The 12,469-nt window shown below is 50.3% G+C and overlaps 1 protein-coding gene across 1 annotated transcript; it reads right to left on the bottom strand.

The window, feature by feature from the left end:
• Positions 1-1,210: 1,210 nt before the first annotated feature.
• On the bottom strand, positions 1,211-10,918 carry LOC140417839 (uncharacterized). Its single transcript, XM_072501287.1, has 3 exons — positions 10,907-10,918; positions 8,599-10,418; positions 1,211-4,776 (listed from the first exon to the last, which is right to left on the bottom strand). Exons 1-3 carry the CDS (start codon positions 10,916-10,918, stop codon positions 4,770-4,772), a joined length of 1,839 nt encoding a protein of 612 aa, XP_072357388.1. The 3' UTR covers positions 1,211-4,769.
• Positions 10,919-12,469: the final 1,551 nt, after the last annotated feature.

Here is a 12,469-nt window from a genome sequence, read left to right as displayed (position 1 = left end):
TGTAAACCTCTCTCACTCTATACAACTGCAGCAAAACATCCCTACATTTATATTAGATTTCCTTTGCAATAAACAATAACATTCCATGGACCTTCCTGATCACTTGCTGTACCTGCAGACTAACTTGGGATCGGGCACCCCGATCCCTCTGTAACTCAGAGTTCTGCATCTCTCTCCATTTAAATAATATTGTTTTGTTTAATACTTCCTGACAAAGTGGACAATTCATATTTTTCCAAAGTTATGCTCCATTTGTCAGTTTTTTACCCACTCACTTAACCAATTTATAGTCCTTTGCAGAGTCCTTAAATCCACTTCACAAATTACTTTCCTCCCGGTCTTTGAGTCATCAGAAAATTTAGCCGCCATTCAATCCCGTCATCCACCACATTCATACAGATTGTAAATGGTTGAGAGCCCAGCACTGATCCTGGTGACATTCCGCTTGTCACATCTTACCCACCCAGAAATGACCCATTTATACCTACTTGCTGCTTCCTGTTCGCTAACCAATCCTCTATATGCTGATATGTTGCCCCCCACACAATGAGCTCTTATGTTGTGTAATAACCTTTGATGTGGCACCTTGGGAAATCCCTTCTGGAAATCCAGATAAACACATCTACAGGTACCCCTTTATTGACATCCCTTGTTACTTTCTCAGAGAACCTTGACAAATTAATCAGCCACAATTGATTCCCTGAACTCGGCAGCACGGTAGCATTGTGGATAGCACAATTGCTTCACAGCTCCAGGGTCCCAGGTTCGATTCCGGCTTGGGTCACTGTCTGTGTGGAGTCTGCACATCCTCCCAGTGTGTGCGTGGGTGTCCTCTGGGTGCTCCGGTTTCCTCCCACAGTCCAAAGATGTGCAGGTTAGGTGGATTGGCCATAATAAATTGCCCTTAGTGTCCATAATTGCCCTTAGTGTTGGGTGGAGGTGTTGACCTTGGGTTGGGTGCTCTTTCCAAGAGCCGGTGCAGACTCGATGGGCCGAATGGCCTCCTTCTGCCCTGTAAATTCTATGATAATCTATGAAACTCCATTTTCAAAACACTGTGACAAAAGAAAAATCAAATCTGCTCTACCCCTCTGGCTCCTTTGCCAATTACCTTAGAGGGCCTCACTTTCTGTTAAAGAGCCTGTCAACCCCTCTCACCCACTTTCCTAAAGTGAACAAATTTAATCAGGAAAAGTCCAACAAATTCAAATATTTTCCTGTTAAAAGTTTATTGACGAAACAGAAACATGGTTAAAAAAAACTAACAGAAAATTACTTGAGGATCAAAGACAGTCAGAGTAACAGGATGTTCACAATGTTCTGGGTCCCAAATGATTTCCCTTCGGCTCCTCTGTACCCTGTTCCCGTGACTCCCCGCTTTGGACACGGGGGCACTGAACCCTGGAGGTCACATCACCATCAGCCCCGGTCACCTCCCCATCCCCCGAACCCTGATTGTTTGGAGGTCCAGTACCCAGTTTAGTACAGGGCGAAATCGCTGGCTTTTAAAGCTGACCAAGGCAGTCCAGCAGCACAGTTCAATTCCCGTACCAGCCTCCCTGAACAGGCGCCGGAATGTGGTGACTTGGGGCTTTTCACAGTAACTTCATTTGAAGCCTACCTGTGACAATAAGCGATTTTCATTTCATTTCATTTCAGTCAGGCCTCCAGCACCTTACTAGCTCTAGTAGCGATGCCCATGGCAGTTCCCCTACTGGGGAACAGTCCCCGTTATTCTCAGCTAAATTCAGCCCTCAGCTCCATCACCTGGCTGTCAGTGACACGAGCAATAGAGACAGAAAGGTGCCCGAGGGTCAAATAGGAGGACAACATTTGTGGATTTGGACCCCCATAAAGGTCAGCAACTTCTCAGAAAAAATCAAATTCCCAGTAAACAAATTAAAGGATCACACGACGGGTCTTCAATTATGAGTTTTAATGCAACAAACAAACAAACTAGAAGCTACTTTAACTCGGAAACCTACACAGTAAACTATAAACTAGAACTTTGCCCTTTTACACAATCTAAAATCACACTCCACGATTATAATTACTCTGTCCTGGAACTTAATTGTCTCAGAACCTGTCCAAAGTGATGATTAATTCCCGAGGATTTACTTCCGTTCTTCGACCAAGACACTGAGGAAAAAAGGGAGAATAGAATAGAATGTGAACTCGCAAAATACATAAAAATGGAGTTAAAGCTTCTGTGGCTACGTAAAAAGGAAACATTTGGCTCAGACAAAGGTTTGTCCGTTCCAGATAGAGTCAGGAGAATTTAGAATGAGGAATAGAGATCTCTACAGCCACCTCGTTCAACACTCTGGGATGTAGATCATCAGCTTTTGGAGTTTTATTCACTTTCAACCCCATTAATTTCTCCAATACGACTTTTTCACCAATACTAATCTCTGCCAGTCCCTTGGTTCTCTGGTGTTTTGGGGACAATTTCGGGATCTTCCTCTGTGAAGTCAGGCACACATTGTTCAGTTTCTCTGCCATTTCCTTAGTCCCCATTATAAACTCTCCTGTCTCTGCCTGGAATGGACCCACATTGGTCTTCGCTAATCTTTTCCTTTTCACATTCCTGTAGAAGCTTTTCCAGTTGGTTTTTATGCTGTCATCAGTTTCTTGGTCCTCCTTTGCTGAATTCTAATGGATCTCATGGAATCTTTTAACTTTTCCTGTTAGCTACGGTTACATTACTTTTCCTGTTGGATTTTTGTTCCTTAAAGGAATCTATATTTGTTGTATATATGTGAAATAAAAGTTGCAAAAATCCCAGAGGACCATAGGCTGCTCTCCCCTAACAGAGAGAGAGTTGACTGGAGGTGATTTAACCCGAGGGTCAGCACACCTCAGGCGAGGGGCCTGATTGAGAAGGTGGGGCCCTCATGAATAAACTCAGCCAGTACGGGAGTTGAATCCTCACTGTTGGCCTTGCTCTGCATCACCAACCAGCCGTCCGGCCAACTGAGCTAACCGACCCCCTGATCAATATGTAATAATTACTTAAACATTAGGTATTCCCTGTACCAATCAGTTTCCCAGTCCACCTCAGACAACTTGCCCCTCATACCGTGTTGTTTTCCTCTGTGAGCAACACCCAGATAAACAAAAAAAACATGTAACCACTAGGGCCCATCTCCATGGCAACGCGGCATGCTTTGGGGGTTCCAAACAGAAATGGAAACTAAATATCTTCAAACTTCCAAACATCCTTTCACTCTGTGATCCTTGTACAATTTGAAGCCAGGTATTAGCAACAAGGCTCAAAGAGCATCAGCCCACTGGAGGCAAAGTGGTGAGACCGGTCAGTCCAGCAGAAAGAAACCCTCCGACCATCCCCACTGACCACCTGTCAGAATGAACAAAATGCAGTCCTGGGTGTAGAGCAGAGACAATAACCGCAGAATCCAACCCCTGTAAGTCAATTGTGAAATTGTTGGTGTCACAGCAGGTCTGATGAAACAGACAATCCCGTCTCACATTAAGAGGTGGACGGTCTCTCCCCAGTGTGAACTCGCTGGTGTCTCTGCAGGTTGGATAACTGAGTAAATCCTTTCCCACACTGAGAGCAGGTGAATGGTCTCTCCCCAGTGTGAATTCGCTGGTGTGTCCGCAGGATAGATAACCGCGTCAATCCCTTCCCACACTGAGGGCAGGTGTACGGCCTCTCCCCAGTGTGAACTCGCTGGTGTTTCCGCAGGGTGGATGAATCACTGAATCCCTTCCCACACTGAGAGCAGGTGAACGGCCTCTCCCCAGTGTGAACTCGCTGGTGTGTCTTCAGGTGAGATAATTGAGTAAATCCTTTCCCACATTGAGAGCAGATGAATGGCCTCTCCCCCGTGTGACCTTGCTGGTGTCTCAATAGGTGGGACGAATCACAGAATCTTTTCCCACACTGAGAGCAGGTGAACGGCCTCTCCCCAGTGTGAACTCGCTGGTGTATCTGCAGGTTGGATAACACAGTGAATCCTTTCCCACAGAGGGAGCAGGTGAACGGCTTCTCCCCAGTGTGAACTCGCTGGTGTGTCTGCAGGTTGAATAACTGAGTGAATCCCTTCCCACACCGAGAGCAGGTGAATGGCCTCTCCCCAGTATGACTGCGTTGATGAACCTCCAGCTTAGATGGGAATCTGTATCCCTTCCCACAGTCCCCACATTTCCACGGTTTCTCCATGTTTTGGGTCCCCTCGTGTCTCTCCAGGCTGGACAATCAGTTGAAGCCTCAGACACAACACGGGTACCGTCTCTCCCCACTCTGAATGTTAAGTTTTTCAGGCTGAGTAACTGGTTAAAGCTCTTTCCACAGTCAGTTCACTGGAACACTCTCTCGGGTGTGTGTTGTGAGGGTCTCGGGGCTTTTCCAGTCACACTGATGTTTCCACAGTCAGTTCACTGGAACATTCTCACTCGGGTGTGTGTTGTGTGGGTCTCGGTGCTTTTCCAGTCACACTGATGTTTCCACAGTCAGTTCACTGGAACTCTCTCACTCGGGTGTGTGTTGTGAGGGTCTCGCTGCTTTTCCAGTCACACTGATGTTTCCACAGTCAGTTCACTGGAACACTCTCACTCGGGTGTGTGTTCTGTGGGTCTCGGTGCTTTTCCAGTCACACTGATGTTTGAAATCTGTAGCTGACAGTTTGGGGTCAACATTTTTCATTCCACAATCATAGTCTGAGGATATTCAGGTTCCAAGGAAGGGAGTGACTATCAGATCAAGACGTAACGTTTGGAATTTCTGTCTGTAATTCCTCCTCGTCTCATATCCTGTAAAAACATTTTACAAAAATCATCACTGTCCGTACAGGATAGAAACTCAGAACACACAATTCTAGTTTCTATGTCATTTTTTCCTCTCTCTTATTCCCCGAAAGCTGCAAATCTTCATCCCACACAATTCCTCTGTTATCTTTCTTTTATAAATTTAGAGTACCCAATTCATTTTTTTCCAATTAAGGGGCAATTTAGCATGGCCAATCCACCTAGCCTGCACATCTTTGGGTTGTGGGGGCAAAAACCACACAAACACGGGGAGAATGTGTTAACTCCACATGGACAGTGACCCAGAGCCTGGATTAAACCTGGGACCTTGGCACTCTTGAGGCTGCAGTGCTAACCACTGTGCCACCGTGCTGCCTCTCGCCCTCTATTCTTATCATGCTGTATCTAATAATAATAATCTTTATTAGTGTCACAAGTAGACTTACATTAACGCTGCATTGAAGTTACTGTGAAAATCCACTAGTCGCCACTCTACGGCGCTAGTCACCCTCCCTATTCTCCTGAAGGTGCTGATTCAGGCTGATTGACAGATCCAAGCTCAGCTCACAGTTTTCTGTCCAGGAGGTCACAACAAATATGAGCTGCAACAAGAGAAAATGCTGGAAAATCTCAGCAGGTCTGGCAGTATCTGTAGGGAGAGAAAAGAGCTAACGTTTCGAGTCCAGGTGACTCTTTGTCAAAGCTAAAAGACGGAAAGTGGGAAATATTTATACTATGGAGTGAGAATGGAGTCATCTTTCATGTATAAATATTTCCCATTATCTCTGTCATTCAGCAAGATGCCTCCTCGACGGAGACAAGAATTCAATCCTTTGAAAACCAGCCGAGTGGCTGGCGGAGGTCCTGGAGAACTTGGGGAACTGAGGGTCGGAGAAAGAACATCCGAGTCGTCGGCCTGTCAGATGGTCATCATAGAATTTACAGTGCAGAAGGAGGCCACTCGGCCCATCGAATCTGCGCCTTGCAAACAGCACACCAGCCAAGCCCATACCTCCACCCCATCCCCGTAACCCAGTAACCCCACCTAATCTTTTATTTGGACACCAAGGGCAATTTATCATGGCCAATCCACCGAACCTGCACATCTTTGGACTGTGGGAGGAAACCGGAGCACCTGGAGGAAACCCACGCAGACACGGGGAGAACGTGCAGACTCCACACAGACAGTGACCGAAGCCGAGAATCGAACCTGGGACCTTGGAGCTGTGAAGCAACTGTGCTAACCTCTGTGCTACCGTGCTACCGTGCCTCCCATAAATTTTCTGTCCATTTAGTGTGGAGGGTAAGGCTCCCGTTAGGTTCTTCGAGGACCGACTGCCACCTTTTCTCAAGCTGGATGTGAAGCCAGGGCGTTTCAAATTAGAAAGGGTGCATTGGTCTTTGAGGCAGAGGGATAGTTTTCATCCCAGGCCTGTAATCATTCACTTCCACAACTTGAGAGAATGTCCTGGAGGGGGAACGGCGAGGTGGCATCTGGCTCCAGGAAAGAGTGAGGATTTACTTCTTCCAGGACTTTTCGGCAGCAACACAAACGAAGCGTCGAGACTTCGATGAAGTTCAAAGGCAGTTCAAGGCTGTGGGGAGTGAATTCCGTCAGGCTTTATCCTGCAACCCGAAAAATGGTATCGAACAACTCCGTCAAGTCTTTCAATAATCCAACTATTGCCTTGGCCTTCATTAAATCCTTGAAGGGGAAGGATCTGGAGGGATGGTTTGCAGCTCGGACTAACTCAGGTTCTAATCCGGATTCTTTCCCTGTCATGGTGTTGTCTGAATTTCAGAATCACTGAAATACCCATAGGGACAGGAGTAGGCCATTCAGCCTCTCGAGTCTGTCCTGCCATTTAGTGAGATCATGGCTGATCTGTGACCTAACTCCATATCCCTGAATATCTTTGCTTAACAAAACTCTACCTCCGATTTAAACTTAACAACTGATCCAGCTTCACCTGCTGTTTGTGGGAGAGAGTTCCAAACCTCTCCCACCCTGAGTGTGAAGAAGTTCTTCCTAACATCTCTCCTGAATGGTCTAGTTCTGATTTTTAGACAATGATCCCAGTTTTAGAATCTCCAACCAGTGGAAATAGTTTATCTTTATCTACCCTGTCTTTTCCTGTTAATATCTTAAATACTTCAATCAGATCACACCTCGTTGCTCTCTTTTAGTGGCTACAAATATGGCGGTTAATAAGGTCACCTTTCTTAATCTTAATTATGAATATGCTTTCAGAGTCGCCAGGTATCTCTCGCCATAAGGTTCAACCGAATATCGATCAAAGAGCCAATACACCAGTTAGTTAGTTCAAAGTCAATGGTACTTTATTTACACACAGTATGGTTTACTCATGCACAATAACACTACAGGCTAAACTATATCTATCACTAACACCTATATTTAACTTCGGGTGCCACTTCAGTCAGAGGAACAGTGGCCATTGTTCGGATCTGAGGCTGTTGGGTTCGAAGAGGTAGCAGGAGCATAGCTCTGGTCGTATGTCTGGTAGCGAGCGTTGAACTTGAACTTACTTGCTTCTGGTGGTGCAGGTGGAGGGGTCTCTCCAGTTGAGAGTCGATTCCAAGAGAGCAAACACATGGTGGGGTTCCTTCTTATACTCGGGGGGGGGGGGGGGGGGGGGGGGGGGCTTCTCGCACTTTTACGTGGGCCTTAAACTTGGTCCCAATCAATTGGGCAGCTTCTCGATCACCGTCATCGATCTGAGCCAATAAAGGGGCGGGTGCCTTGATGGTTGGGCGTGGCCTAAGTGGGCGCTGGCCTTGCTTTTTTGTACCTTCTTGCTGAGGTAGTGGCGCCAGAATGTCTGAGATGGTATTGGCTACCTGAGCACTAATCCTTTGTTTATCGGAGATGGGCCATCAATGTGCAAATTGGCCAAGAGTTTTGGTTCCGTCTGCAGTCGGTCTTCTAAATACACATTCAGGCTCTGTGCCTGCTTGTTACTTTGCATTGTCCATTTTTCCGTGTGCTCTGCGAGTGTCCATTTTATATGCTGAAAGTGGCCATCCCAGATGGCTATAACCTTAACCTTCTAAATTCTAGCGAAAACAGGCTTAATTTCCTCAAAACCCCCTGCCCCTCAGCATGAACGTGTGTCCCCCTTGTGACAGACCCTTTGTACAAGGTGAACAGCTGCTCCCTATCCACTCTGTCCATATCCCTCATAATCTTATACACGTCCATCAGGTTGCCCCTCAGTCTTCTCTGCTCCAATGAAAACAACTCAAGCCTATCCAACCTCTCTTCACAACTTAAATTCCATCCCAGGCAACATCCTGGTGAATCTCCTCTGCACCCCCTCCAGTGCAATCACATCCTTCCTATAATGTGGCGACCAGAATTGCTCACAGTACTCCAGTTGTGGCCTCACCAAAGTTCAATGCATCTCCAACGTGACCTCCTTGCTTTTGTAATCTAAACGTCAATTGATTATTTTTTTGGCTGGAGAAACGCTTTATTAAACTTAAAAGCCTGTTGCAGCACTCACCGAGAGAGTGTGACAGAGAGTGAGACAGAGGGGAACGGAAAGGCAGAGAGAGAGCCTTTTCACTCGCTCCCTCCACCCTCTCTCCGTCTCTGTCCCCAGGCCCTCACACCCACAGCAATCCAACAGTGACAACCGCAGCAGCAGAAACTCCATTTCATTCCAGCCTCACATTTCAGTCTGAAACACAGGCTTATTTATTCCAGGATTATTAAATCCAGAATTACACCCACTTCCCGTTCAGAGGCTTTAATTCCGCAACATCCACATTGCTTTATAGTCCATGGATTCATTTCTAAAAAGTTACCTCCCTGTTGTTAATTGAGAAAGTTCACCAGAGTCCAAGGGCCTGGATCTGAACCGTGTCCCAGGGAAAGGAGCGCTCCCTGCCCGCCAGAGTCCAGGGGCCTGGATCTGAACCGTGTCCCCAGGAAAGGAGCGCTCCCTGCCCGCCAGAGTCCAAGGGACTGGATCTGAGCCGTGTCCCCAGGAAAGGAGCGCTCCCTGCCCGCCAGAGTCCAAGGGACTGGATCTGAACCGTGTCCCCGGGAAAGGAGCGCTCCCTGCCCGCCAGAGTCCAAGGGACTGGATCTGAACCGTGTCCCCGGGAAAGGAGCGCTCCCTGCCCGCCAGAGTCCAAGGGCCTGGATCTGAACCGTGTCCCCGGGAAAGGAGCGCTCCCTGCCCGCCAGAGTCCAGGGGCCTGGATCTGAACCGTGTCCCCAGGAAAGGAGCGCTCCCTGCCCGCCAGAGTCCAAGGGACTGGATCTGAGCCGTGTCCCCAGGAAAGGAGCGCTCCCTGCCCGCCAGAGTCCAAGGGACTGAATCTGAACCGTGTCCCCGGGAAAGGAGCGCTCCCTGCCCGCCAGAGTCCAAGGGACTGGATCTGAACCGTGTCCCCGGGAAAGGAGCGCTCCCTGCCCGCCAGAGTCCAAGGGACTGGATCTGAACCGTGTCCCCGGGAAAGGAGCGCTCCCTGCCCGCCAGAGTCCAAGGGACTGGATCTGAACCGTGTCCCCGGGAAAGGAGCGCTCCCTGCCCGCCAGAGTCCAAGGGACTGGATCTGAGCCGTGTCCCCAGGAAAGGAGCGCTCCCTGCCCGCCAGAGTCCAAGGGACTGGATCTGAACCGTGTCCCCGGGAAAGGAGCGCTCCCTGCCCGCCAGAGTCCAAGGGACTGGATCTGAACCGTGTCCCCGGGAAAGGAGCGCTCCCTGCCCGCCAGAGTCCAGGGGACTGGATCTGAACCGTGTCCCCGGGAAAGGAGCGCTCCCTGCCCGCCAGAGTCCAGGGGCCTGGATCTGAACCGTGTCCCCAGGGAAAGGAGCGCTCCCTGCCCGCCAGAGTCCAGGGGCCTGGATCTGAACCGTGTCCCCGGGAAAGGAGCGCTCCCTGCCCGCCAGAGTCCAGGGGCCTGGATCTGAGCCGTGTCCCCGGGAAAGGAGCGCTCCCTGCCCGCCAGAGTCCAGGGGCCTGGATCTGAGCCGTGTCCCAGGGAAAGGAGCGCTCCCTGCCCGCCAGAGTCCAGGGGCCTGGATCTGAACCGTGTCCCCAGGAAAGGAGCGCTCCCTGCCCGCCAGAGTCCAGGGGCCTGGATCTGAACCGTGTCCCCAGGAAAGGAGCGCTCCCTGCCCGCCAGAGTCCAGGGGCCTGGATCTGAACCGTGTCCCCGGGAAAGGAGCGCTCCCTGCCCGCCAGAGTCCAAGGGACTGGATCTGAGCCGTGTCCCCGGGAAAGGAGCGCTCCCTGCCCGCCAGAGTCCAAGGGACTGGATCTGAACCGTGTCCCCGGGAAAGGAGCGCTCCCTGCCCGCCAGAGTCCAGGGGCCTGGATCTGAGCCGTGTCCCAGGGAAAGGAGCGCTCCCTGCCCGCCAGAGTCCAGGGGCCTGGATCTGAACCGTGTCCCCAGGAAAGGAGCGCTCCCTGCCCGCCAGAGTCCAGGGGCCTGGATCTGAACCGTGTCCCCGGGAAAGGAGCGCTCCCTGCCCGCCAGAGTCCAAGGGCCTGGATCTGAACCGTGTCCCCGGGAAAGGAGCGCCCTCTCCCTGCCGGATGCTAGTGAGATAATCACGATTTTCGATCAAATATGAAACATGTAAGGGGATAGGAGGAGGCGCATCGATCCCTCCCTACACAACCCCACCCCTCCCATCTCGCTCTGTATCCCGAAGCCCGACCTTGCATAGAAATTTGGGAAGGACACAAAGGTGTTTGTGGGAGCGAGGTGAAGCAACAAGAGGGGATGACGATGTGGGGGAGACGGTCCGAGCGGGAAGGTGGAAAAGGCTGTGTCATGGTGACGGATGCAGCCTGGAGCTGGCCGGCAACCCGCCGCTGCTGCTCGGCGACCACATCTTCCGCGGCTTGGCCGCCCTGCCTGGCTCCCCCGAGCTGGCCTGGGCCGACCTCAGCGGCCTCAACCAACTCACCGTCCGTAGCGCCGCGCTGGCCCGGCCGCCCGGGCCTGTCCTCTCCCCCCTCCTGGGAGCGATGAGAGCATGGAGGAGATTACAGAGAGAGACAAGAGCATGGAGGAGATTACAGAGAGATAGAGAAGGGACTGGGGGAGATTACAGAGAGTGGAATGCTCTTTAGTGAGTCTGTGTGATGCGGTCACCACGTTTCTCATGGTTTATAATTGAATATCTCATCTCTTTTTAAAGACTTAAGAATGTCTTTGTATCCAGTCCATCTCCTGTCCCTCTGGCTCAGTGTCGAGAACATACATTGTCTGTCCTTTCAGATTATTTTTATATTCTTTATAAATTTAGAGTACCCAATTCATTTTTTCCAATTAAGGGGAATTTAGCACGGCCAATTCACCTAACCTGCACATCTTTGGGTTGTGGGGGCAAAACTCACACAAACACGGGGAGAATGTGCAAACTCCACACGGACAGTGACCCCAGAGCCGCTATCGAACCTGGGACCTCGGCGTCGTGAGGCAACAGGGCTAACCCACTGTGCTGCCCCTCTTTCAGATTATTTACCAGTTTATGTCTAACTTTATCCTCAATCTGACCTCTGAAAACCTGCTTCTATTGTGGGTTCTTAGTTTTAAAGTCTCATTATTCAATAAACTATTTAATAATGTTTATTAAAGTTATTCAGATCATCTTCACCTGGTCTCCCTCTGTCTACATTCCCCACCTGGTCTCCCTCTGTCTACATTCCCCACCTGGCCTCCCTCTGTCTACATTCACCACTTGGCCTCCCTCTGTCTACATTCCCCACCTGGTCTCCCTCTGTCTACATTCCCCACCTGGTCTCCCCCGGTCTACATTCCCACCTGGTCACCCTCTGTCTACATTCCCCACCTGGTTCCCTCTGTCAACATTCCCCACCTGGCCATCCTCTGTCTACATTCCCCACCTGGCCTCCCTCGGTCTACATTCCCCGCCTGGCCATCCTCTGTCTACATTCCCCACCTGGCCTCCCTCTGTCTACATTCCCCACCTGGTCTCCCCCTGTCTACATTCCCCACCTGGTCACCCTCTGTCCTCATTCCCCACCTGGTCTCCCTCTGTCCTCATTCCCCACCTGGTCTGTGTCTACATTCCCCACCTGGTCACCCTCTGTCTACATTCCCCACCTGGTCTGTGTCTACATTCCCCACCTGGTCACCCTCTGTCTACATTCCCCACCTGGTCACCCTCTGTCCTCATTCCCCACCTGGTCTCCCTCTGTCCTCATTCCCCACCTGGTCTCCCTCTGTCCTCATTCCCCACCTGGTCTCCCTCTGTCTACATTCCCCACCCTGGTCTCGCTCTGTCTACATTTCCCACCTGGTCTCCCTCTGTCTACATTCACAAACACTGCTACTTTAAAAAGAAAAAAATTTAGAGAACCCAATTATTGTTTTTCCCAATTAAGGGGCAAGTTAGAGTAGCCAATCCACCTAACATGCACATGTTTGGGTTGTGGGGGTGAAACCCACGATGACATGGGGAGAATGTGCAAACTCCACATGGGCAATGGCCAGGGCTGGGATTCGAACCAGGGTCCTCAGCGCCGCATTCCAAGTGCTAACTACTGCACCACATGCCACCCTCAAACACTGCTACCTTACCCCCAATATGTCAGGGTGGATGATACTGTCCACCTATGGGACAGGGTATAGTCCTGTGTTATGGTGTGTGTGACTGTGGTTCTTTGTGTATGAGGTGTGCATTCAAGTGTG

Source organism: Scyliorhinus torazame, chromosome 5, assembly GCF_047496885.1.
Source record: "Scyliorhinus torazame isolate Kashiwa2021f chromosome 5, sScyTor2.1, whole genome shotgun sequence".
In the NCBI taxonomy this organism is placed as follows: Eukaryota; Metazoa; Chordata; class Chondrichthyes; order Carcharhiniformes; family Scyliorhinidae; genus Scyliorhinus; species Scyliorhinus torazame.
The sequence above is the reverse complement of the archived record's forward strand: the minus strand, read 5'-3'. Positions and strand labels throughout refer to the sequence as shown.